General features: G+C 41.4%; 1 protein-coding gene across 3 annotated transcripts; it reads right to left on the bottom strand.

Annotated features, from left to right (window-relative positions):
• Positions 1 to 806: 806 nt before the first annotated feature.
• On the bottom strand, positions 807 to 25259 carry sugt1 (SGT1 homolog, MIS12 kinetochore complex assembly cochaperone). Of its 3 annotated transcripts, none has more exons than XM_031306863.2 (13): positions 25065 to 25259; positions 24927 to 24975; positions 23850 to 23940; positions 23061 to 23130; positions 22551 to 22621; positions 18228 to 18281; positions 16437 to 16465; positions 16192 to 16217; positions 15842 to 15938; positions 14339 to 14446; positions 3478 to 3568; positions 2337 to 2509; positions 807 to 1606 (listed from the first exon to the last, which is right to left on the bottom strand). In XM_031306863.2, the coding sequence occupies exons 1-13, from the start codon at positions 25076 to 25078 to the stop codon at positions 1505 to 1507; spliced, it is 975 nt and encodes a 324-aa protein (XP_031162723.1). In that variant the 5' UTR covers positions 25079 to 25259; the 3' UTR covers positions 807 to 1504. The 3 variants fall into 3 exon arrangements, with proteins under 3 accessions (XP_031162723.1, XP_031162724.1, XP_031162725.1); XM_031306864.2 differs by having other exon boundaries at positions 16192 to 16214; positions 25065 to 25258; XM_031306865.2 differs by having other exon boundaries at positions 24927 to 24972; positions 25065 to 25229.
• Between the last annotated feature and the right edge of the window lie 1639 nt (positions 25260 to 26898).

The following is a 26898-nucleotide window of genomic DNA, read 5'->3' as shown; positions in this document are numbered from 1 at the left end:
TCACATCTGGTAGCTACTCCAAAGAGATGAGCAGAATGAAGTTTCCAGAGTTCTTAAATATGAGAGTTGCAGCTCTAGAAGTCTTTAATGAGACTAAAGACTCTGTAGCCGTCACGCTCCCAGATCTTACCCACGATGCAAAGCGCTTAGCTCCTTTTGATGTCACAGAGCCGCCTTAGGCAGGGGTAGGGGGTAAGGATGGGGGCGGTGTGTTTGTGTGTGTCAGGGATAGTAAAGGAGTGTGTGTGTGTGTGTGTGTTTGTGTGTTATGAAGCTCAGAGTTCCATCGAGAGCCACAAATGGGCGTTTGATCATCACAAGAGATGAAACGATGTGTGATGAATTTAACACTTAACTCCGTGTGAGAGGCTTGATGATGCGGTTAGGAGGCTGATCCATATTAATGCTCTCTTGCCGCGGCAGGACGCCCCCTCACTGTTAATGCTGCCGCATATATGTGGTTACAGAACGGGGAAGGTTCCTGCTCTCCCACATCTGACTGTAAATCACCACTCCACCTCAGGGCTGCATCCTCCCCTGCTGGCCAAACAACTCGGGGCTCTCCGTTTTGATACCAATCGAACCATGATACGTAAACCACATCCTCAAGCTGTCAGCCATATCTGGACTGCCTGCACTCATATCAGTAATGCCACATTTCATTCCTCCTAGCACATAATCACAGAGCATGGCTCTTGGTCATAATATATTGCTGTTTTGGCATCTGGTGGATCCCTTCCTAGACTTTCCAACCTGTCCAAAGCAGTTTCCAGAGACAACAAACTCCTAAAACAGGAGACAAGGTGTGTGAGCCAAACAAATCTTTTATTTACACTGAAGCTTGAATCACACTGAGGGAACGACTGGTGCGAAGCCACTGACTGAAATGTGGCACACATTCCAGACAAGTCAGTTTGCAGAGTATTGCTGTTGACTTTTTACTGAGGGTACAGAAAAAAAGACTGCATGAGCCAATAAATGCAATCATAGCTATAATTTAAACATCTCAATTGGTTCTTATTTTCAACAACTTTAAAGTTTTATACAAGTGATGATAATAGAAAGTCATAAAAGGCTCCCAAATAGAAAGGATGTGGGCATTTTTTTGAGAAAACCAGCAGAAGCAAAGGAGAGAAGAAAGAAGAATGATCTGATTTCAGGTCTGTCAAGTCACATTTTAATCCAGACTTCCCTTTTGAGTTCATTGGCCTTTAAAAATCAGATATCAATCTGTTCAACAGATTATTCAAATTAACTGACCCCATCAGGTAGTAGGTTATTGCAGAGAATAGGCTATGAGCGGTTTGGGTGAGTGAAAGTGGGAACACTGAGGCTCCCTGCACTTAGGGAAAACACCAGAGCAGCAGCACAACTGAGGGGTTGGGAAGAGGAGGAGGTGGGCGGCTACGGAGACTGCAGGGCAACAAGGAGTCCCGCTGGAGTTCAGATGGACAAATGTGAAAAAAGATGATGTCAAACAGTGGGGAGAGGGACAGGCAGGTGCTCAGTACTTCTTGAACTCTACATCGTCCGGTGGGTTCATCTCCACTTTTCTCTTTGCAACATCCATCCAGTTGGTGCTCAGGACTGTACCACCGGACTCCATCTGCACAGGGAAGAGAGGCAGTACTGTAGTTACGCAACACCTGCTCTCTGCTTAACAAGGCTTAGGGCTTATATAACTTCATGGCAGCATTATTGATTCCACAAGGTGGACTTTTTGACCAGTAACTCAGTTTTATTTAAATGTTCTCATTATTTCACAATAAGCTAATTCAAAATGCTGATTTCCCCATAAACTGACCTTTATTCTCTAGTCCTCTGCTCTAGGTTGTTGAAACCAAATGCAGAAATGACATGAACGTTAAAACACCATCATCTTTAGGCTGTATGTTGGAAATGACAGCAAATCCTTTTTCAAGTTTACCGTTGGGCTCCAGGGTCCCAAAATCATACTTTTAGTAACAGAATGCTGATTCACCCCAATCCTCAATCAAACATTTAGTTGCAATCATCATACGCATATCTTTCTGTACACATAAATACACAAATATGTTGTATTCCAGCCCTCAATACAGTAAGCAACAGTGTTTACAACTCCTACAAAGCCTTTAAAGTGCTTCATGACATCTTCCATCTATGGATGGCAATGTCTTCCTGCCGGTCCACCACAACAACTACTATGGGATCAATCGCCATGAAATTATGCACAGACATTCATGGTCCCCAGAGGATGAAGCATGGATCCTTGTGTGCAAAATATAGTTGGCTACTATTGCTCGGTGGTTTAAGTGATAACTAGCGAAAAAGGCTCGTCACTAAAGTATAATACTTACAAAGGACTTGTTCATGGCTCTCTTGACCTCGTCTGAGCCATCGCAGTAAATCTGCTGGAAGAGCGTGTTAAGGGCTGCGTCTCCCTCCAGCTTCTCATTTTTCTCCTCCTCATGGATGTCCAACACCACCTTGTCCCATTTGCAGGCGTGGAGGGACGATGATGGGTACTGATCTGATGGAAAAGGGAAACTGTGTTTAAAAGGCTACACTTCATATAGTTTCAGATAAGACCAAGTCAGAGGGATTTTAAACCAGCTGAGAGGCATTTGGCAAGACGTTAAGCAGAGCTCTTTAATCACCCTGAAACAAACTGCTTAATGCTTTTGTGAAACAGTACCGTGTTAATAAAGTTTTTTCAATGAGATTTGAATTGACTTTTATCACCTAATCACACCAAGGTGTATTGACTGAATTCATTTTGCTCACTTTGCTACTGAATCATCCAACTCAGAAGCTGAAGGATCACATTGTGATTTGATTTCTATATTTTCAGGATGAAATACGCCCACTGTAATCCCAACAAGAGATAGAGAGCGGGAAATTAAATCCAGATGCAGATTTACATAAATACAGCACCAGACGCACAGTAGACATATTCAGGCCAATTGTGGACATGCGGCAATATGATCCCATAAAGTCAGATGTCAAATATCATGTTTAAATGTAACAGTAGTCCAAGTTATAAGCAGGCACTTATACACAGGGCGTCCAAGAGGCTGATCTGGTTGCATGGAGAGGATGGTTTGGTTGCCCACTTAACTTCTACTCCCCCTTCCACACATACACACACAGACACTTACATAAGCAATTAATCCTGTCAGTAATGTGAATGTGTGGGCTAAAATACTGAGTCATATTTTGCTGTCATACCTTTCCCTCTCCCTGTAAACTTTCGCTGTCAGACTAATCAAAGACTAGCAGGGCTTGACTGCCCACTCTCCTTTTAGTGCAGAACGGACAAACACAGGAGCTTATATCGATCTTTGCAGAGAGAGAGAGAGAGAGAGAGAGAGAGAGAGAGAGAGAGAGAGAGAGAGAGAGAGAGAGAGAAATAAGAAGAGGGTAAGGGTGAAAGGAAGAGGAAGAGAGATGAGAGCAGAGACAAGGATAGTTCTGTAAATGCAGAAGCTGTGGACTGACTTGGATTGAAATGTTTGATGTTGGACTCCTGTCCTTCTCCCTCCAGCTTCTCCCATCTCATGGCATCTGTCTTCTTCATCTTGAACTCCACCTGCCAAAAGAGAAGGGTGACAAGGAGCGGGGAGAAGAAGAAAAGGGAACAAGGGAGATACAACGTTAAACAAAATGATTGTCTTTGGTGCGCTGCACAAAAATAGTGCTTCCATTAGAGCGACATCTTAGAAGTACAGGACTTCAGATCATTATTGAGGCCAGAGAGGCTGTCTGTTTGAAGCCGCCGTCAACTCAGCCTGCAAGTGTATATGAATGTGTGTGTGTGTGAGAGAGAGAGAGACATCAGGGATATGCGGGGGCACAGCTCAATCTCGAACCTCACTGACAGACATACTGCACTAACGAGATGCCTGTCAGCCAGAGGGCCAGTGTGAGAGACGGAGCGGGCGGGAGGAAGAGATGGAGAGGGGGGTGAGGAGGAGGGGGAGATCCTAATTCCACACAGCAGCATCTGATCCAAATCATTACACCAGGAGAACATGGGAGAGGAGGAAAACAATGAGGGGAGAGAGGACATGGACACACGCTTTTAACACTGAGCTGCATTGACAGGGCACATACCAGCGAGACACGCAAGCCCCCCCACCCCAACACTCATTAACGGTGCGTGCGTTTGATATGTGTGCATGTGAAAGACAGCGCTGGTTATGTAGGTGCAATTAAGGAACATTTCTGCTCTGCTGGTCGATGTGATGATTCATTTATGAGGGTGCCAGAGGAGAAGAGGGAACCAAGAGGTAGACAAGGTTGGAGAGGAGGAGGCAGAGAGGCTGACTGGCACCGAGACAAGCGTGAGTGAGGGGAGCAGATTGAGGGGAAATAAGATGATCGCTGCTACCTCCTCCACCGGGGTGATGAGCTAGTGCGAACTCGGTACACTGATAGATCACTTTGGTATGTGTCAGCGCTTTCTGCCCCACAAAGGGCCTCGTGCACAGGGAGGCGTCTGTGCAGTGTCCGAAATTAACTTTTTGGCTCACCTGTGCAGGGCTGAGAAACTAAAAAAAGAACATCTCTGCTGAGAATACAGGTCACTGCCCAAATAGATCATATTCATCCTTCAAAAGAATAGGACATCTTACATTTTGCAAGTTTATGCATACAATCCGATTCTGTGAGTTCATCTAAATTCGGACCCCCCTCCCCCCCCAGGGTGTAAAGAGGTGAGAAAGTAAGCAGGTTTTGAACTGTAGAACAGAGCTCAACACTCTGAATGCCTTTCAGAAGAGACCGCCTGAAAATGTGCATCATTATATCCATATTTAAATAATTCATTACATCTTGCCCCTCATTTCAACCCACCTTCAAATGTGGCCGCTTGGATCAGTTATAAACACTTTTGCCTTCCGATGAGGTTGGACAACACTTTGTAGGAAGAAGTTCTTTTGAGGATAACCCACCCCTTACAGTAATCATACTGTACATACAGGGAGTAAATGATAAAAGATAGAATGGAAAATGAATTTGATTTTGAAGTAACTAAATCAAACTGCTCCAAAGGTGTGTCAAATTAGTCATCCCCTATAGAGTTTTGAAGTGAAAGAAGTTATTTTGGGCGTCCAGGGTTCGTTCAGTGAATTCATTTCATGCATAGACAATGTTAGGTTACCATCTGTTGGAGCACTTCAAAAGCTTGGATTTGCATGAAACTCTCCTGGCTGAATCATCAATACAAAAGACCAGCTACCGTTTTACAAAATATCTGGTTCTTTAATAAAAATTCAAAAAGATACAAGCCTGTGTGCACAAAAATGTAAGGAAAGAAGTTAACTAAAATTTCCAAGGGGCATTTCGATACGGCGAGTAGAAAGCAGAGTTTACACATTCAGCAGCTTAAATCAGTTCACTTTCGGATTTTGGGTCAATTGCGGGTTAATTTGACAACTATGGTGCTGTGTTTGGCTTCGACAAAAATGCAACTCAAAGATGAACTTATCCTAGTCTAATCTGAGGGGTGTACTATGAAGCACGTTTGACAGAGCCACGCTTTCTTTATGCATTAGTTGGCTTGACAAAGCCCAACGTCTCGTTTAAAGATAACGTGTACCACAAAGATGCACAGTTTGTGCTACCGTAATCGCACAGCTTCGTTCGGTGGCATTACTAATGTAACGTTACAGCTCAACAAGTTTGCATTTATAACATATATAACGAAAATCTGTATCGCATATAGATTGACGATAAACTATAGAGTAGTCTCGCATTGCCAGACCTTCCTCTACAGCGCTGCGGAGGAGGGTCTGGCTACTCCACACAGCATTCCGGGATGGGAGAAAAACGTGCTCACAATCACAATTGTCTTCGGACGCTAACTTGTTTTGGTGGAACGTGTCTGATTAAAAGTTGTTTTAGTCCTGCAATAGAAAACTCAGATTTGACAGATAGTCTAGCTAGCTGTCTGGATTTACCGTGCAGAGATCTGAGGAGTAGTTAACCATAGTCCTCATAAATCAACCAGAGTTTAATATTCCAACACAAAGAAAGAAGTAGGTAATGGACATCCGGGCGAAAAGAGTAGCGGCAGCACCAGAGCAATCCGAGAAGTGGAACGTCGTGGATACAGACTAACTATAGAGTGACGCTATTTCCAAAAGAGTGGATTAGTGAAAGGCGCTTTTCAGCTGATTTCAGTGTGAAACTGATCATAAACTGGTCAGGACTAGGTCTGCAGCATAAATTGCTATGGCGATCTAGTCAGATTAAAAGAGAGCCACCTTCGTAACATAGTTAAACACTGGCTCTAGGCTCAACATATCTCGGTAACCCACTAATCTCGCTTCATAGTACACCCCTCTGGCTTGCCCTGCCAGCTTGTGGTGACAACATGCCTTTTACTCACTCTGTGCAGCAGTGATGTATTGCGTAGAGCTGCAACGATTAGATGATTATTCAATTAGTCGATCAACAGAAAGCTAATCAGCAGCTATTTTGACAATCTATTTATCAGGTTTTTTTTCAAGCAAAAAATGCTTAACATTCTCTGGTTTCAGCTTCTCAATAGAATTGGTAAATTATCCAGGATACATCAGTGTTGCAATGTTGATTTATTAAACCCTGTTCATCAGTTGTGACTGTTTGTGTTTGATAAACTGATTTCAATCGCTTTTTGAGACAGCTCCTCTTGGCATAATAAATCATTTTCATTTGTTTTTTGTATTTTGTTTTTGATATTAACTCTAAAATAATCTTAGTCAAGCTATCTAGGCAGAATAGTTCATGTTTTCAATTTTAACAAGGCAGCAACTCAACAGCCTGGCTCACCTTGTGAGTCTGTGTGTGTGGGTCATGGAAAATGTGGTCCTGGAAACACCTATTGGTTTGGGGTACTTAGGTGTTTATATGTCTGTCTGTGGACAGATTTTGTCACCGCGATAGCATAGCAACCGTGCAAGATACAGTCACGAAACTACACGCTACAGGTGTGTAGTTGAGATCAAAATGTAGGTCAAGTTCGAAGATGGGTGTGGTCTAAGCAAGGGTGGAGGTAGTAGGGGGATGGGAAGTAGGGAAGGGGCCATTAACCCCCCACCAACACTTTACGCCCCTGGCCTGATTTGGTGTTGTGGTGGCTGTGATCCCATCGCAAGATGGTCTCTAGTTAATTGATCTGTTAATGATCATAGAGGCAGAGACAAAGTCTTAGAACAGAAAAGGACTATAGACCAAGTAAATTAAACGTTACCATCTTAAAATTACCATTCAGTGTTGCAGGTGCCATTCTTGTCTTCAATGTTTCTATAGTGTGAAGGGCAGCAGGACTCAAGCAACAGCTCTCTGTGTGTGTGTGTGTGTGTGTGTGTGTGCTTCTATGCGTGCTCATGGGCCATACAACATTAATCTGCTGCCACATCTGTGTTTCCTGGCTTTTAAGGGACATGGCAGGCCAGGCGCCATGTGTGAGTCTTTCTGTGTGCGTTTTAGTGTGTGTGTGACAGGCGAAAAGATGGCTCGTAAAGGGATGTGACAGCAGAGCCACATACAGGGGCCACCACCCACAGGACCCCATGGGCTGGACTATACAAAAGTGCACTGCTACACACGTGCACTGCACTGCTACACATACACACACACACACACACGCTATTTACAGAGGGGCACTGGGTTCCCATGTGGCTTGTCACATGTGTTTGTAACCATCCACCCCACCCTCCTCCCTGTCACGACTCCTCACCCAGCATCGTCTCCCTCTTTTTCCAGATCCCCGCAGATTTCAAAACAAACTCTGCAAGAAAGCCGCATAAATGAAATAAATATAAACATTCTTAGACGTTGACAGGCATGCAAATTAAAGAGCGGAGATGCCACTTTAGCTATTTGCCCAAAAGAGATGAGTTTGGAAGTGAATGAACGATCGAGTGTGGATTTGAAATTGCATTTAGTGTGTGTGCGTCAGCCGTCTGTTCTGATCAAACACACTGGTGTGTAATTGGCTCCCCGTTGTCGCGGTGACCCCTGCGGTTGGAATGTCTGTCGTGGTGGAGGACAGGAGGAGGTCGCATAGACGACAATGTGCTACAGACGACACTCCCGCACACACACACAGCAAATATTTTGTGTTGAAAGATTACTATTCAGCCTCTGTATTTGTATTTGTATGTGTGTGTGCGTGTGTGTGAGAGAGAGCTTGTGTGTACGTGCTTGCACACTCACACCCGGCTTAGCCTCCCCCTGCTAAGTTGTCTTTAAAGACAGCGAGGAGATGAAGCGTAAACATTGTGGAGCAAAGAGTGCAGGGCAGCCTATTACAGAGACAGACAGGCCGACAGGCTCCGAGGGCAATGCATTTTTTTCCCCTCCAAACGCTCATTAGGGATGCATGCCAATCTGGAGAAACTTGATTTGCTGATGCTGTTGTTCATTTGAATGTGTTTTCCCCCCCAGTGGCTCCTTGGCTTCAGAAAAATGAAACGGCTCCAAAATATTTAAATGAGACATGCATTGAGACAGTTGCTCAGTTTGTTGGGGTCTCTCACATTGTCGTGCATGTGTGCACACACATTTCACCTGTAGAGTTTTAAAAGACTTAGGTGCTGTTATGCCGTCTTGAATTGCAATTGCCAATGCAATTGCCAGTGTGTGTGTGTGTGTGTGTGTGTGTGTGTGTGTGTGTGTGTGTGTGTGTGTGTGTGTGTGTGTGTGTGTGTGTAGGGGCCATGTGTACCGGAGGAGCCCAGTGGACCAGGGAACAGTCAGGGCTTTGTGGGAGAGGAGGAGGTTTTGAACACTCTTTTTCGTTATCCTAGAGGTAGAGGTGTGTGTGTGAGTCTGTGTGCATGTGTTTGTATGTGCGAAAGACATAAGGTGTGGGTGTCTGTGAGGGGACATGGAGAGATAGACAAAACAAAGACAAAGAAAATAAATGAGGAAGAAAGAGGAAAAAAAGACAGAGACAGTAGAAAGATATGAGAGAGAGTGTAAGACCATCTTCAGCTGTGCTCTCTCTAAGACTGAGCCCTTGTTTAAGCTGCAACCCACGTGCACCTCTGGAATGCAGTGTCTGCTGTTGCCATGGAAAAGTGAGTTAGTGATTAAGAGTGCATGTTTTTTTGAGAGGGGGCAGTTTCTGTGCAGGTCAGTTTCCACTCAGCACAGTGTAGACGGTGGATATAATGCACACAATATAGATTGTCTCTCTTTCAGTCAAGTAAAAAATAAAAAAAATTCTTTATATATTACTTTTTCAAACACATTTTTTAATGAATTCCAGGATAAATGTTTTGATTATATCACTGTTATGCGACCAGGATAATGTAATAACACAGGTACACAGCCTATGAAGTAAACCATGCATCTTTATTATCATAAAAACATTGTATTTTCTTTCTTAAATGAACATAAAATTTACAATAATACAGTACTAAATAGTTTTCCGGACCTTAGCTAATGTTGGCAATTAATTACGGTTAAACAAAGAAACCATAATTATGAAAAAAAAATGCGATTAGACAATTATAAAATTATTGTTACAGGCCTATGTATGAGGTACTTATCCATAGTGAGTGTATTACCTACAGTAGATGGCAGTTGGCATGCCCCCAGTCTGGAAACAGACCTGAGGTACCAGAGGTAAACGCATTTGACTGCATTTACCTCAGAGAGAAGACACACCAGCCCGATAATCGGGCGTCGGACCATCTGGCGAGGTCCGTGACTCGAGTCTGTTCGGTGTGTACCGTGCCGTCGGTCGTCCGAGGAGCCGTCGGCATTCATTTGGGCCGACCCGACATGTTCAGTCGGGGACAGGGCAGTCGGGACTCACCCGGAAATGGGGAGCGGATGAGCCGCTCAAAATCTGACGAAAATCTTTTAAACTGACCTTTGTCGATCTGAAATGAAGACAGATTCAGCAACTGCACGGCCTATTTCTCGCTTAAAATGTTTTCAGAAACACGTTTCGGTGAACTATTTTAGTACAATATGAGATCGTATTCTGAACAAGCCGCCATGACAGTCTGGCTGTGTATTTCCGGAGAAAAAAGAACCACGTGACGCGTTCGTCCAATCAGCTGCCGGTTTTCATTTTCTGGGAAATAATCAGACTGTTAATGGAAACAATACAGAGCAGCGCCGCCTGCTGCTATGGAGACGTATTATGTTTCGCGCACGCGCAGAGCGTACGCTCAAGTCGGCGTCGCCTCAGTGTGTTCTGAGGCATTTTTTGGACCTCGGGACCCGACTGATCAGTCCGACTGGCTTTTCTGCCGACGGTCGGCCCTTCTGGCTGGTGTGTCAGGGCCCTTAGTATTCTAGAGAATCATCAGCTGTATCAATATCATCTTCACTCCGCTCTACTCATGTAGGTGGCTTGTGAATATTTTGTCTTATTATATCTCTTTTTCATTTACATAAAGGTCGTCTGCTTACTATTGGATTAACTACTTAAGATTGTATACACTTCCTCATGTGGGATTCAACTTTAGTAGAAGTAAACTTTGTAGAGTTAAGATAACTACATTATCATTTTATTTTCTAGACTTGGTGTATAGGAATCCCACGGTTGAACTGCATCTGGAGGATCAGTCCAGCAACTGAATGTGTGATGAGATGCTGCCTTAGTAAAGTTAAAAATATGCAAATGCATCAACAAATTCATTAAAAAAATAAGCTCACATTCTCTCAGTAAATCTGGCCTAATATTGTCAAAATGTCATTTACATGAGGAAACCAGATTACAGTTTTGCTCTGACATTCAATAGTACTTATGTAATACTGTATAATTAGTTATGAGTAGGCCACCTGTGGGAAGCAACAATAAGTGATTAACTGGGTAATTAGCCCTTTACTAACTATAAATTACAACCTTTGAGTTTTTGTTGAGTTACTTACAGACCCTTTCCAAAAAATTAGAATATCATGGAAAAGTTTATTTATTTCCATAATTCCATTCAAAACGTTAAACTTCCATAGATTATAGATTCGGGGCCCACAACTTAAACGATTTCAAGTATTTAGTTGTTTATTTGTACATAATTTGGGCTTCCAGCTCATAAAACCCACGGAAACAGGATTTCAAAAAATTAGAATACTGTGAAGAAATCAGCCCAAATTTTACAGGGCATGAATGTTTTAAACTGAGTGTCACACACTACTCATCTACTAAACTCAAAGCACCTGCACAGGTTTTCCCAGGTGTCATTAAATTGCTTCACTTTGGTTCAATTGTCTCAGTTAGGATCAATATGGGGAAGACTGCAAACTTGACAACTGGCCAGAAGACCATCATTGATACCCTCCATAGGATGGGTAAGCCACAAAAGTTCATAGCTAAGGAGGCTGGCTGTTCACAGAGTGCTGTGTCCAAGCATATCAATGGAAAGTCTAGTGGAAGGGCAAAATGTGGCAGGAGAAGATGCACCAGCAGAAGAGCTGACCGTGGGCTTCAGCGGATTATCAAACAGAAGATTCATGAATCTGGCAGAGATCCAGAAAGAGTGGAATGAGGCGGGAGTCACAGCTTCAAAAACCACCACATTCAGACGCATCCGGGAGATGGGCTACAACTGTCGGGTTCCTCGGGTCAAACCGCTTCTGAGCCTGAGCCAACGTAGGAAGCGTCTCAACTGGGCCAAGGAGAAGAAGGACTGGACTGTTGGCCAGTGGTCCAAGGTCCTCTTTTCCGATGAAAGTAAAGTGTGCCTTTCATTCGGGAATCAAGGGCCAAGGGTTTGGAGGAAGACGGGTGAGGAACAGAACCCAAGCTGCTTGAGGTCCAGTGTGAAATATCCACAGTCAGTCATGATTTGGGGTGCAATGTCCAGTGCAGGTGTTGGTAAACTCTGCTTTCTTAAATCCAAGGTCATCGCATCAGTCTACCAGAATGTTTTAGAGGACTTCATGATTCCTTCTGCTGAGGATCTGTATGGAGATGCAGATTTCATCTTCCAGCAGGACCTGGCCCTGCCCATACCGCCAGAAGCACCAAAACCTGGTTTGATGCCCATGCCATCACAGTGCTTGACTGGCCAGCCAACTCGCCGGACCTAAACCCCATTGAGAATCTATGGGGTATTATCAAGAGGAAAATGAGGGGCACCAGACCCAAAAACAAAGAAGAGCTGACAGCAAGCATCAAGGAAATCTGGGCTTCCATAACTCCCAGGCAATGCCACAGGCTGATTGCCTCAATGCCACGGCGCATCGAGGCAGTGATTAAGGCAAAGGGATTCCCTACCAAGTATTGAAGATTGACCTATCGTTTTGAAAGTGACATATTTTGATTGCTTTGATGTGATCCTAATTTCTTTTTTTTCTGCAAAAACTGAGAAGTAAATGGTGATTTCTTCACAGTATTCTAATTTTTTGAAATCCTGTTTTCGTGGGTTTTATGAGCTGGAAGCCCAAATTATGTACAAATAAACAACTAAATACTTGAAATCGTTTAAGTTGTGGGCCCTGAATCTATAATCTATGGAAGTTTAACGTTTTGAATGGAATTATGGAAATAAATAAACTTTTCCATGATATTCTAATTTTTTGGAAAGGGTCTGTATAATAGGATGTGCTTTGGAAGATGCTGTGTCCAAAAACTGTGGAAAGATCATCACCACCACCATCAGAATAATAGTTCTACACAGAGTCCCAAGGAAGAAAGCAGAGCTTAATGTTGTATCGATCAATGGCCTAAAAGACGATTTCCTCCTCCTTAACGATTACAAAAACAATCAAAACAACTCACACAAAACCTGTGTCTTGATCCTCAGGCTAAAACCTGACAGTGGTCTAAACCCTGAATCAGCACACACTCAGTCAGCACAGTCATTAGCCCACATCCTCTATAATACACACTAATTAGTCTATGGTAAAAAGTGCCCTTCCTACTCATTAGGTCTATAATCAACTTAAACAGTGCTGAGGAACTCTCAGCGAGTACAGCCCTAACGGTGTGTGTGTGTGTGTGTGTGTGTGTGTGTGTGTGTGTGTGTGTAGGAGTGAGGATTTGTGCATATGTGTGAATCTCCTGTTAGCTGCTCAGATGAACTGCGCCAAAGTCTCCACAGGAGCCGCACTGTATACAGCGAGATTGGATTTTCTCATTTCTACTCCAGCTACAGTAAGCTTTACTAGCATTAAGGCATTATAGGTAGTGACAGCCTACTTTACACTGCTTTAAATTATTGAAGAGATTAAGATGTTAATCTCAGAGTGGTTACACAAGTAATGGATCAGTCACAATTTCAGTGAGCTGCTTAAACTCGCATCGGCATGGGTTTCTTTTACTTTGATTTATTTACTGTTATCTGACATTTAAGTCATTAACAGTTGTAACAAAAACACGACTATAATTAATTATCAGCTATTTAGATAATAAAAGCCTGAATACAGATAATATCATTTGATGCTCACTGGCAAAACTGCAATTCAGAGATTTAAAGCATAGTCAGAGAAGGGCCCTCATTTCACCAGTGTGTGACTACCTACCTACTATCATATATTCTTTATAGGGACGTAAAACAATGTTCCCTGACATGTTTAATAGTCTGCTTCTTTACTGTTGAGAGTAACTACGGGGACGTTCTCACTGATTCTGAGTAAAATGTAATAACTTTTTGTTGACTTTCAAAAGTGCTTCCATGACCTAAAAATGCTGTTTCTACTTTGTGTGGTTATGTTTTTTTTAGTTCATAAAAGTGGTAAACTTTTATATTCCACTACACCTCGGCTTGCTGTGGACAAAAACATCTGAAAACCACCATCTCATACTACTGTATGTGTGAAGCAGGTTATGTGGTATAATCTGTGAAATGATCTATTTGTTAAATTCTGTGTTATTTTATGACTCACCACAGAGAAAATACCATACTTATTGACTTTCCCTCAAATTAAATACACCTCTGAAATCTCAGATATTCCAGAAATGAAATTACCATGACCAATTGTATCCTGGCAGCTACGTCATCTGCTTAGTTTGAGGCCGTCTTATTATCTCAAGACATTGAATGTTGGTCAGTTGTGTTCATATTGACCCCAGAAAGGACAAAACAATTCAGTTTTTTGTCCTGTGGTTTCCTACATCAGAAAAATCGCAAAGCTTTGATGTGCACAATGGACCATTAAACACAATTGGTATTGTTGAAAGCATGCAGGTCAGAAAGTTTGTTTCTGCTTCATGAGCATGTCATCTGTCACAGCAAAATGTATGTCAAAACACGTCAAAATCATCAAAAACGTATGCCAGAATGTTCAATATGCAGAGCTGCTGAGGTTAAAAAAAAAATCAACATTTTCTTCATAAAAAGTGGGCTCCTTGTTGATTTAGGTTTCAACAACACACTAACTGGACTAGCTAAAGTCAAAGTGAATGGGATACCTTAGTGGTGAGGATCTTGAAGCTGCTCTGTTGAGGGATGATGGGGTGCAGGAGGTGGAGGTTGAGGTTATAGGTCTCCCCTGATGCCAGCTGTATCTTGGCAGAGAGCTGAAGAGACCACAGACACCAGACATATAATTTAACGATCCCCGTGTTGAAATTGTAGCACCAATATTTCATTTCACTTAATTGATGTCTCACATCTCAACTATATAATTGTCTCAAAAGAAATGTCAAAGGTGAGAGCTTGCCTCGCTTTTTTGGTTCCTTTTTTTATGTATAAATTAAATTCTTGGAAACACATGAAACAAAAAGATAGAAAAGAAGTAAGAGGGGTGGAGGGGTCAGCTTGTCCATGAGAATAATCATCTGATGTGGCTGGTTTGTCAGCCAAGAGTATCCTCACCCTGTCCCCTTCAGCCACAGAGTGACCAGTGATGATTGGGGTGGGGGGGTGTGCGCAGACAGCTCCTGCCTGTCACTCACTGGGACTGGGTGGGTGGGTGGCTTGTTGGTTTAGGAGGGACATGGACTCGGCTGTGGCACAAATCCTCACACTCCTTACACACTTGTCCCTTTGCAAATGATGCCCACATATAGAAAAGCACTCGACTGTTATCATCTCATCATCCATTTTTTTTTTTAGCGGAGGAACAGCAATTCAACACCTACCATTTAACTAAAAGTGGACTTTCTGATTTGGGACCAAATGTATGTAAGAAGTAGTTCATCGGGGATAAAAGCTTAGAAAGTTAGCTAAAGTAGCTTTTGGGCAGTTTTCACAAAACTATCAAAGCCTTAATATTAATTCCCATTTAAATTCCTGCACTGTCTGTAGGTATACAGCTGCTGCATACTCAGTCACCAGGGAAAAGAACTGGAAACACTGCCTTTCATCTTTAATTTATTTTGTATATACTGACCTAGTAAAAAATATATGAACTTATCTGTACTTCACACCACAGAGGCAGTGTAACAAGTGACTGTGGGATCCGCAGCGAGTGAACTATTTCATTTAAAATTGGGGTAAACTCAGTTTGTTATTCTATTAGGAAAGACAAAGCCATTCCCTGGGGTGCCCTGCAGTTTCCCCTCCGAGAGAAAGAAAGAAGTGGAAAGATGCAAAGGAAAAGAGAAAACGAGAAAGAAAGAGGGTTGTCCCTGGAGGGCACTGCAGCTGATCCTAGATCAGTTATGCCTTCTATCTACAGACAATTAGGAGGTTGGAGAAGCTGGGGAGGGTAAATTGTTCTTAGATCTGTACTTTGGGGGCAATGTTAACAAGGCACCACTGGAGGCATAGTTGGGTCCATGGGGAGTGTGTGTGTGAGTGTGTATGAGACCCATCTAATGGGCCCCCCTGAGGAAATAACCAAAAGCTAACCCATCTCTGTTCCCCACACACACACACACACACACACACACACACACACACACACACACACACACAGAGAAAACACAGACTCTCTTCATTTGAAACTGCATTTAAGTGTGTGTTTATACCTCTTTTTCCATGAAGTCTACACACACACCATCCTTGGGTACGTTTTTTGCCATGACTGTGACAATGACTTGAGACTCTGTTTGGTACCAGTCATGTCTGCAAAAAACACACACAGAAAAGGAATTAACAAGTCTGAAGACCTTTCAACAAAAACTTCAAAAAGCAACTCGTCATTAACAAGTCTCGTCTATGTACGCTGTTTCCACAATTATACAGAATGGGACTGCTTTAACACACTAAGGCTTGGTTAATCATACTTATTACTGATTAGGCCATCAATAATAAAACAAACATTAAACACATAAAAACAGATGCCTAGATAAGACATAATCTACATTTATGTACTTACTTCACATGTGGAACCGCTGGTGTCTGCTGGGTCATTCACCCCCCCGAGAGAGAATGACAATTTGAGAGGAGGATGTGGTGATAAGGCAGGGGGATGAAACAAAAAGGATAAAAATGAGAGAAAACATAAGAAAAGAAGCTTAGTGAGGCTCCTTTCTTTGAACATGATGAGCATACACAAGGCTGAAGCTCTCTGTCAATGCTGAGAGCAACAATGCCCCCAGGTGGCCGTGCAGAGAAACTCACCCTGTCGATGCTGCCGATCTGTGTCTGCTCTGGAAAGAGAGAAGGAAAATTTGGGTGAGTGGCAGGCGAAAACATTTAATACACCCCTTAAGTTGCCTAAATCTAACTCAAGTATCTATGACGATGAAATAAGAACAACTTTTAACACACTTTTGTCTGCAGATAAATACTAGCAGACAGATATGCCCACACAGACACTCTCCCATCCTCCACCAGTTTTGTTTACTGGTCCATCCACGCCCATTAAAAGCCCTGTGAGCCCAAGCAAGCCTGATCACCGTTTACCAGTATGCTATCATACATTATTCACTGAATTCATTAAAGAAAGAGAGTACAGAGGGGGAAGAGAGAGACAAGATGATGAGAGGCGTGTTAATGTTGTCTTAATGAGGTCGCGTTTGAAATGGTGAGGAGGGGGGTGTTTGGAGAAAAAGACTGTGTGTCAGAGTTTGTGTATTTTTAAACAAGCAGGGTGCCACATGTGATGGAATAACTAGGTGCCGCGTATGGGTTGGCTGGTGGTAAACACACTGTCACTAGAAGAAACAACTGCTGCTGGTGTGAGTGTGAGCGAGTGCAAGTAGGGTACTTTTAAGTTTTGGGGTGATGTACACCCTGGTGTGCATTTGTCTGTGTGCGCGTGCTGTCTGTGAGCAGGCTTATGAAGGAGTTTGGGTCTCATCGGGGGCTTTCAAACATCAGTAACGTTAACTCTGATGAATCATACCCCTCACAGGAGTATGTGTGCAAGCGGGTGTGAAGCGTGTTTGTCAAAACTCATGCTCTTGTTTACTTGAGATCATCCAGAGGGCCCAGGCATCACCAGCAAACAGAAACACACCACCCAGACATGGCATGCATCTTTTATTGGACTGAGCAGCTCTGCCTAAACACTCACACTGTAGATTCATGAATGTGTGAAAAGCTCATTTGTTTGATCAGATGGGCTGATCAGCGCTCAGCTATATGCCATTTAGCTTAGTGTTTGATAGCAAGCAGTAAATAGCATATAGAAGTTAGAGTGCAACTGGTAATGGATTTGGAGGTCTGAAACTATTTTTTAAACTAAAACCGCCATAGGCAATATTGTGTACCAATATTTAATACCTTTGAAGATTTTAAATACATTAAAACAATTAAAGGTCCCATGGCATGAAAATGTCACTTTATGAGTTTTTTTTTAACATTAATATGAGTTCTCCCAGCCTGCCTATGGTCCCCCAGTGGCTAGAAATGGTGATAGCTGTAAACCAAGCTCTGGGTATCCTGCTCTGCCTTTGACAAAATGAAAGCTCAGATGGGCCGATCTGGAATCTCCTCATTCTGATGTCATAAGGAGCAAGATTACCTCCCCTTTCTCTGCTTTGCCCGCCCAGAGAATTTGGCCCGCCCATGAGAAAGAGAGAGACATCATGGCTTGCAAACAAGCAAAGTGGCAGTTGATCAAGGCCACACCCCCACCCTCTACCTTGCCCCCCCCTCTCCTCCTGAATAGCATTTAAAGCTACAGACACAGAAATGGCACATCCAAGGAAAGCTCATTGTGGGACTGGCTCTAGTGGCTGTAATTCTGCACCAAGGCTGAATTTCAGGAAAGAGACTTCAGATAAATTATTAGGAGACCACTAAGGCCTATATAAAAGCATCCAAAAAGCACCATGTCATAGGACCTTTAAATAAAGACTATTTAATATTCTAATAAACCTAAAATCAAAGACCAACATCAGCTCTAAAATAATAATAAAAATACATTACAATACACATTATAGAAGTTTCTGTTCAGCTACTTACCACCCATCATCTCCTCACACCGCTTGATCCAGATCTCAAAAGATTTGTCAGAAACTGTGGAAATCACAAAAAAGAATAATTTCCTACATTGCTTTGTTAAGTGATATATGTTGATACAAAAAGGCAATTAGAGAATATTGTGTAAACTTTTAAGGAGGTCAGTTAGATGTTAATGAAGTCTAAAGTGGTTTGACTAAGTGCTGTAGAAGGCTAAAGTCATACATTTAGGACCTACAGAAAATGTGTTTAATAAATTACCATGGGTTATATAAGCAGCCCAAGGAAGCACATTTTATAAGCAAAATTTGTTCAACTCAAAATTTGTTAAAAAATGGCTTCACAGCTCTTTTGAAAGTGCTAATGATTTGCCTGAGATTTTTAAATCTTTTTCCACTATCCCATTGACTTAATTCTGACCACTTACTCCAAATAAGACCCACAGCATGTCTTTTTTAGTGCTGCCGCGATTAGTCGACCATTAAAATAAGTAGACGGCAATTTTTTTAGTCAACGTCGTTTTACTATTGACCGCCTATTTATTTTTGGTCTCCCGTCTCAAACGGCTCATTGTAATTCACCTCCACACCAGTCTGTGCGCTGTGCACGCCCTGCTGGTTAATCTGCTATCCTCTTTCTTCCCCCTCCACCCCGCCTTCACTGCTTTGATTTGAAAAATGGCGGAGACAGGCCGTACGGGTGGTGCAGAGGATGCACAGTTTGACCAGCGGGCAGCGGGTGCGGCCGCGGCACACCAGGCTGCCGGATGGTGTTGCTAAGAATTTGCAATGTATAACTATTATCAGAGCGGCTACTACTACTAGCGGCCCACCGGGAAAAGTCCCGACTCTCCTGATTGCCACTCCGCCTCTGAACGTAAGTATATGATTATTAATGAAACGGCAAGCAAGTCTGTACTGTTTATTAACTCTTGACAAGTACAATGACTGTCTTTGGATGTTAAACAGGCCACTTAGACTTTGGCAGTAATGTTTTAAACCCCGCCATACACACAAGTGTAAACGTGAGCAGCATAGCTGTGTGTCTGCCTGCTTTCAGCTACACACCGCCTGCGTGGTGTGAGCGTGGTGTTTATGTTGTGTGTCAGCTGCGTGGCTGCTGCGTGAATTTTTCTGTCTTTACACACCAGAAACGTGTCTGACGCTGCGCTTCTGCTGCTAGTCTTGTCTGTACACATGTATGTTTCCCATTGATTACTGCACTCAAGCAGTAGTATACTTCATGTTAAACATAAACATATACTGATTTGATTACAGCAAAGACAACGTTGGCAGTATTGACGGCAAAATAGGCTACAGAATATTTTGTTCTGTATTGACAGGTGCAATATTTGAAAATCTATAATTATTTATTATTTTTTTTAAATTACATTTATAACTGCATTTATGTCATTTTTTTATTTGGTAACATTTAAGTTATGGCACATGTGACATTTTATGTTTTGGCCCTTCAGTTGAGTTCAAAATAAAATGGACGAAATAACAAACACTTGATTTTTTTTTTTTAGTCGTTTAGATTAGTCGACTAATCGAAAAATTTGTCGAAAGATTAGTCGTTAGAAAATTAGTCGTTAGTGGCAGCACTAGTCTTTTTTAACATAACAGTTTGTTCTGTAATGACTTGGCCATAAAAATCAATTCATGCACCTTGATGATATCTACGACGTTACAGCCATTACTGTAGTGTTTCCTTGTCGCCTTCTGCTGGCCAGCTCCAGCTGTCTTTTCAATAGCAAAGCTGCTTTAAGTGTTACACAAATAGTGCAAGTGTCTAGCTAATTGATAAATAGAAAATTAAGTATATACAAATATAATGAAGTGAGAATCCATGTGTTGTTAATAATGTTTTGTGTGGTTTTGGGGGACCATCCGTTTGATGAACAGAATTGGAGATAGCTGTAGTAAAAGACATTAATGAGATGATGGTCACTGATACTGTATATTGAAAATGGTAATAGCGTCTAGGTTGACAATGGCTACAGTGGTGAACAATTTGGACAGACACTGGCTTCACTAGCTCGCATGATCTGGACGTGTACTAACAATTGTGTAGTTTCTGGTTTAAAATATTTTAGTCCTTATCTTACATCTTGGAGGGATCCCTCGAGCCAAACCCAATCCGGGCTACTCTGGGTCTTAGAGCTGTTATACACCAATCAGACGGCCGACCGTTGGCAGAAAAGGCAGTCGGACTGATCAGTCGGGTCCCCGAGGTCCAAAAAAATGCCTCAAAACACACTGAGGCGACACCGACTTGAGCGTACGCTCTGCGTGCGCAAAATGTAATACGTCTCCATAGCAGCAGGCGGCGCTTCTCTGTATTGTTTCCCAGAAAATGAAAACCGGCAGCTGATAGGACGAACGCGTCACGTGGGTCTTTTTTCCCACGTGGGAAAGCGGGCGGCTTGTTCAGAATACGATCTCATATTGTACTAAAATAATTCACCTAAACGTGTTTTTGAAAACATTTTAAGCGAGAAATAGGCCATGCAGTTGCTGAATCTGTCTTAATTTCAGATCGACAAAGGTCAGTTTAAAAGATTTTCGTCAGATTTTGAGAGGCTCATCCACTCCCCATTTCCGGGTGAGTCCCGACTGCCCTGTCTCCGACTGAACATGTCAAATCGGCCAAAATAAAGGCCGACAGCTCCTCCGACGGACGACGGCACGGAACACACCGAACAGACTCGAGTCACTGACCTCACCAGACTGTCCTACAGCCGATAATCGGGTTGGGGTGTCAGGGCCCTTAAAGCCCAAAATGCACAACAGCTCTTTTGTAACATCATCATGTGGCCAGATATTACTTAACTGAAAACAAACTAAACCATCAACATATTCAGCCGTACTGAAGGATGTGATGCAATACTTCCACCTAGAAAAAAAAGCAACCTTTTGATAATTATTGTATAAGGCTATACTAGAAACTATCCCAGAAGATATTTGCAAACTGCTATTAACATCTTTCTTGTCATTTTTAACTATTTTTGGACCAAATGATAAATCAGTAACTTAAGAAAATAATCTGCAGATTGATTGATAATGAACATCATTGTTAGTTGCAGCCCTAATACTGTATAGAAGATCAACTGAAGCTCAATGTTTGTGAACTCAAATTGAAATATTACAGTATTATGGCCAACATTCAGGTGCATCTGGCTCGACACCATGTGATCATATGGAGTTAAATGCACAGGAAGAAAAAAAAACTCTTGCTATACCTGCTTAACTTATTCCAATGTAATCATAATAAATATAAATAAATATGTGGTCTTAACGCTTTAGGCTCTAGAAATATACACTGGTTCTCTTTTTAAATGTTTTTTTGTAGCGGTATGGATTTTGCACGCACAGGCATTATTCCACTGATCTACAGCTGGTGTTAACACACCAAGATATGCAGCAATGTGCCAAAAAAAAAAGACAGTAGAGAAGATGAAGACCGTTAGCATCAACTACAGAATCAAATATGTAAATAATAATACACAACATGGTCTCCTGATATACAGACATAATGGACGAGGTGGATCAGAATAACCTGAAGAGTATGCTTCAGGTTAGCATGGGCAGATACCACAGGAAAATATGAAAAATGTTCTTTCACACATAGTTCCCAGTAAACCTTTCAGGCACTGCTGGAGATTTTCACTATTCACACATGCAGCCACATCCAGGAACATTTCCACCTTTTTACACTTGCCATGGCAATGCCAGAATAGATGGGAGAAGGGACAGTCCAACCGTGCTTATCCCTGCGATCTTTCTGCTTGCATTCACAACAAAGCCGTTTTAATTTCTGGAACGTTACTAGGTCTTGAGGTGGGCAATTAGAGGTACGGATTTCTGTGAATACCGAATCCTGTTCCCATTCACCTATGACCCCATGCAGGAATTATTCCTGCACATTTCAGGGAAAGACTGCATGTCTGATCATTGTAATCAGTTTGACCCACAGTCAGTCAGTGAAAAATGCTGTTGCTATGTTACCTGCAGTTTAATATACAGTACATCAAGGACTGATTTCAGATAGTGGTTAAACTGCTGACCAGAACTATGTTTGAAGTGTTCTGTAATACACTTAGACAATTAGAAAGGAGTATTTTCAAGGCCATAGTGTAAGAAATAAATACGATCTGTACTTTAAGAATACTGTACTGTATTTTATCCCTAAAGCTAAAGGACACAGGTTAATCACTTTGTATTCAATGAGGAGAGTGAAACAGACAGGATGCTGCTGCAAACAGTGGTTGGTAGAGAGTGGGATGATGGAAAGTTTGTACTCGAGGCCAAAATAGGCTGTACTCACCATCCAGTTGGTGTCCCTGAGTGAAAGCTGCATGTGCTGACTCATAGTGGTTAAGGTGGTATTCTGCTATTCTGCAGTTGGGAGACAAAAACATGCCACATATACTTAGATCAGACAGTCTTGGAAAAACATAAGTGACGTCTTCTCACACACAAAATTTGGATCATGTACCTTGTTAAAGAAATTAAATAACTAAACAATTCTCGTACATAAACTGTATGGCTGGCTGGAGAGAAAAGTTGAACTTCTCATTACATAACTCTTGATATTAGCTTTTAACATGACTCCAAACTTTCGCAACAGGAATAATGTGTTTAACTTTCATAGCAGATGTGATTGTGAAAAACTTCAATGGAACGGCTCATGTTTCCCAATCAACTATATAGTACAGATTTTGCAAAATAATACATAGTCATTGGGTCCTTGAACAGTAGCTTTAGTTAAGCACATACACCAAACACCTATAAGTATGGTCTTCTCTCATTTTCTTTATCATATTACAGTACACACCCTGTTCGCATGAAAGCAAGGGGAAGGCTGGGTTTTAGCTGCTGTGCTTTTTTGGCATCATCAACAGCACCTGCGGAGAGAAAACAACACTATGTTTACCGTACATATACATTCACCCAGCCTGTATCACTTAGAAAATGAACATTCATGCCACCCAAATTTCCTCTAGTGATTGATGACTGGTACCAGATTATTAATTCAAGTCTCCCATAGGAAATGTTCTTTTCTGCAGTCTAGACCACAACGGCTACTCCAGTGTTTGAGGGACAATACCAAAATATACTCATAACATAGGCAGTTACCAAAAACACAACACAGTTTTCAATAGAATTTGAAGACATTTATATTTCCTGCAAACAAGTACAATCATCCATATTGATTCAAAAAGATTGTGTTATATGTGAGATGGCTAGAGTGGCAGCATTTGCAAGACTGGATGTCTACACTAGAAAATGGGGAAAGTACTTACGCTTCTGGAGGGCTCCTAAGAAGCCATGTACTGTGGAGAGCCGTATACTATGTGCTTATTGTTTCATCACTATACATATGTTTATTTGGTTTACAGTTGTCTATTATATAGACAATATATTGTCTTGCATATTATGCTTATTATTTCATCTTATCTTTGTTTGTTGGGGGGGTGGTAGGGGTTCAGGGGGGAGGGGATGTGTTCATGTTGTGAGTTGTATGTTTTGTTTTGAAAACAAAATCAAAAACGTTAATCATAAAAAAGAAGAAGATTGTGTTATAACTAATATGTCTGTCAACGCATGTAGTTTACAGACTTACAGCTGTAGTTTTTGAGAAGTATATGGGCATAGGCACGCTGGCAACACCAGTCAGCGTTGTTAGAGTCTCCTTGCAAGGCCTCATTAAGTTCCTACAAGGAAAGAGATGAAATTTAAGTAGTTATGGTTCCTCTGAGTCCTACCATAAACATGCATGCCAAGAACTCCTGCCATTGCCCCTGACATGGGTACTGGCATTACAGCTGGAGTTGGTCCAGACTATGGCTGCCCACTGCTCTTACTTAGGATAGGTTAAATGCAAAGGCAATGCATGTAGGCTAAGTCCTTGGCAGTGGCCCAGGTTCGAATCCAACCCGTGGCCCTTTGCTGCATGTAGTCCCCCCTCTCTCTTCCCTTTCCTGTCTTCAAGCTATCCTATCAATTAAAGGCCATAAAAGCCCCCCAAAAAATAATTTAAAAAAAATGCAAAGGGTGTGTTCAATGTACTTGGCAAATAAAGGATATATTATTTTATTATTCGGCAAATATTGTAGGACTGGAAGTGCTGGTTCTGAGTACCATTAATGAGACATCATAGAGCAGTCTCCATTATTTACATAATAAACTAAGGAATAACTAAAAATGAAATGTTTTACATGTTAACATTTTAATAAAACTAGTGAATAGAATTAGCTAGTTACTGACTAGACGATTACAGTGCATGCTTATCATGCTGATAGCCTGACATATCTAAAGACTCTTACAAATGTTTTCTAGTAATAACGCCTTATGACTAAGAAATGTTGCATTTGCAATGGCGGTAAAGTACAACAGAACATAACATGTCCTGCTACCGTCGAAATGGCACTGTTAACGTTACTTAAAGTTGTCACGTCAATTATTCCCTGCTCTTATTGCAAAGTGATACTAACATGAAACGTTAGCTGACTTGGCTAGCTAGCTAGTTAAGAGTCAAAATATGTGCTAACACCAGATACAATATTATCACCGACGCCACACCAAATTTCCTTTGTAAAACAACTTACATTAGTCAGAGGAAGTTAAGGTGAATATGATTAGAAAGAGCCACCTGCTATATTGTGTGGTTTATGGCTAGCTAGCTAACGTTGATATTTACCTCCAGAGCTTTCTGTGGATCTTCGTCAATGAAGCTATCGGGGAAGCTGCTAAAGCAAAAGGAAAGACTATTAGTTAATCGGCTGCAGAGAAACAAATTAATGGGAAAAGCTAATTCATTATGTTAAGTTGCACTTGCCGTTCGGTTGCCATGGAATTGCTAAGAATGTGGACAGTGTTTCAGGAGTGACAGGAAAGTTCTAGTAAAATATGGAGAGACTTGAAGAGGAAACGTGATAGCGGTAGGCAGCAGCCACAGCTCGAGCCCTATGCTCGAGCCCCAGGAGCAGGCATCGAACTGCACACCCCTCACACCTCCACCTAACGTCCTGGAGGAGTCATGACATGACAGCGTTCTAACAGCAAACTTTGGGCTACCATTCCTTAAAGGCATATTATGCAACTTTTCCAGACAACCTGTAGGAGGACCGAAGCTGGAAAAGTTACATAGTATGCCTTTAAATGCTGTATTTCTTAAACATATTACAATAATAATTATATACCGTTAATTGTATATATTAAATTATTGGACTATTAAACTATTTGAGCATTTTAATGTAGCTTGGGGAAGAGAGATAGATAGATAGATAGATAGATAGATAGATAGATAGATAGATAGATAGATAGATTTTTATTGATCCCAAAAAATGGGAAATAACGGTGTTACAGCAGCAAAAAATATCAGACACACAGCACACATACAGAGTAAACATTAAATAATAGGAAAACAATATACATGAAATAATAATAGAATACTACACAAGCAATATTTAAAATATATACAATTTGGAAATAAAATGTACAACTGTTTCAATAGATATAGATAAACTAGATATAGATAAACTTAATGTGCAAGAGAGGAGGCTAATGTGACCTACTTTGTATCCTAATACATACATTGTTACATACACAGTTTAATTTATGATACAGATTTTATAAGCTGATTCCTGTTTTGTAAGTAACATTTTAATCTTAATAAGTAGTAAAAAATACAATATTTTTGAAATGTAGTGGGGTAAGCACTCAGATCAGATCAAGTATTGCATTTAAATAAAGTACCAAAAGTGAAATTACTTATGTTGCAGAATGGCCCATTTCATAATAATATATTATATAATTGGATTATAATTATTGACGCATTAATGTGTACATCACTTTAATGGTGCAGATGATAAAGGTGCTGGTAATTTGACTTACTTTATATACTGCTAGTGAATTTTCCCTCAGCCATCAATAAAATCTTATCTTAATAAAACATCATATTTTGTATTATTGTATTATGTATCTGCAAAGTAACTAGTAACTAAACCTGTAAAATTAATGACATGCAGTAACTACAATTACCGCCATGCGGCTGTATGCTTCCGCCAGCCAGTCAAGTAGCAGTTTACATCCGTGTCTGTCCAAAATCATATATGTAGTGAAGACTTTGAAGACATTTAATAAAAAGGGTTTTGGCAAACATGGATGCTTCACACAAATATTCAACCCGACAGCACAGAAGAGCTATACAGTCACCAGCGTTTCAAGATTAGTGTCACCAATTCAGTATCCGACCAAATATCTGCCCTTTCTGTTCTGAGTTATGGCGATGAATATTGGCCAAAAAAAAGCATTTTTGCTTGTATGTCACAGTGAAGTTGACCTATGACCTTTTGGATATAAAATGTCATCACTTGTCATTTTATCCTATTTAGAGACTTATGTTAAATGGTTTCATAATTGGGGTATACATCTTTGAGTTATGGCCAAACAAGCATTTTTTTGAGGTCACAGTGACCTTGATCTTTCATCTTCAAAATACAATAAATGTATCTGTGAGTGGACGTTTGTGCCAAATTTGAAGACATTTCGTCAAGGTGTTGTTGAGATATCCCATTCACCAGAATGGAATAGACAGACATCACAGTCACAGTGACCTTTAACATTTGACCTCACAAATCCAATCACTTCATCCTTGAGTCCAAGTGGAT

This window comes from Sander lucioperca, chromosome 9 (assembly GCF_008315115.2).
Source record: "Sander lucioperca isolate FBNREF2018 chromosome 9, SLUC_FBN_1.2, whole genome shotgun sequence".
Lineage (NCBI taxonomy): Eukaryota > Metazoa > Chordata > Actinopteri > Perciformes > Percidae > Sander > Sander lucioperca.
The sequence above is the reverse complement of the archived record's forward strand: the minus strand, read 5'-3'. Positions and strand labels throughout refer to the sequence as shown.